At 54.5% G+C, this 567-nt stretch overlaps 1 protein-coding gene across 1 annotated transcript in view; it reads right to left on the bottom strand.

Moving 5' to 3' along the window:
- Nucleotides 1-477: 477 nt before the first annotated feature.
- The window catches only part of LOC143290316 (uncharacterized), a 36169-nt gene continuing 36079 nt past the window's right edge, over nt 478-567 (bottom strand). Inside the window, exon 4 of the mRNA XM_076599670.1 lies at nt 478-567. This exon is cut by the window's right edge and continues 642 nt beyond it. Coding sequence (XP_076455785.1) covers nt 478-567 — 90 coding nt within the window.

The raw sequence follows: 567 nt of genomic DNA, 5'->3' as shown, positions 1-567 counted from the left end.
TTCTTCACCATGACATGGATGTACCCGTGCTCGATCCCTCTTGTGGGCTGCTAGACTGTGGAGTCAACTGTGTTTTCATGCGGGTGCTTCTGCAATACAGTCGGTCGGTCGTCAGAGTCAATGTCAAAGAGCGTCCAGAGATCGGAACAAACACGCGCAATTACAGACCTCTCTTCTTTCCTATTGATGGGATTTACATGTGTCAGCTTACACGTTTGAAGCGGGCGAGCAAATGAACCCCAGAGGACACGTGATTCTCCAGAAGACCAGCAAATCTCTCCAAGAAGAACTTTAAACCCCCCAGAAGACAATTCACTAGAGGGCAAGCAAAATTCCCAGAGGACGAACAAAACTGGACAGATGACAAACAGCCCCCCTCCAATCCTTCTCTCTATATCAGAACCACACGACACCCACACCACCACCCAACAGCCCCCCCGCCCCACATCCCCCCCCCCACACACACACACACACAGTTCACAGGGTGACCTCAGACTTGGGCAGCAGCCCCGCCCATGACGTCAGAGCGGGAGGAGCCGCCCCCGCCAGGTGGGCAGCCAGGGAGTG

Source organism: Babylonia areolata, chromosome 15 (assembly GCF_041734735.1).
Source record: "Babylonia areolata isolate BAREFJ2019XMU chromosome 15, ASM4173473v1, whole genome shotgun sequence".
NCBI lineage: Eukaryota > Metazoa > Mollusca > Gastropoda > Neogastropoda > Buccinidae > Babylonia > Babylonia areolata.
This window is presented reverse-complemented; position numbering and strand designations above follow the sequence as displayed.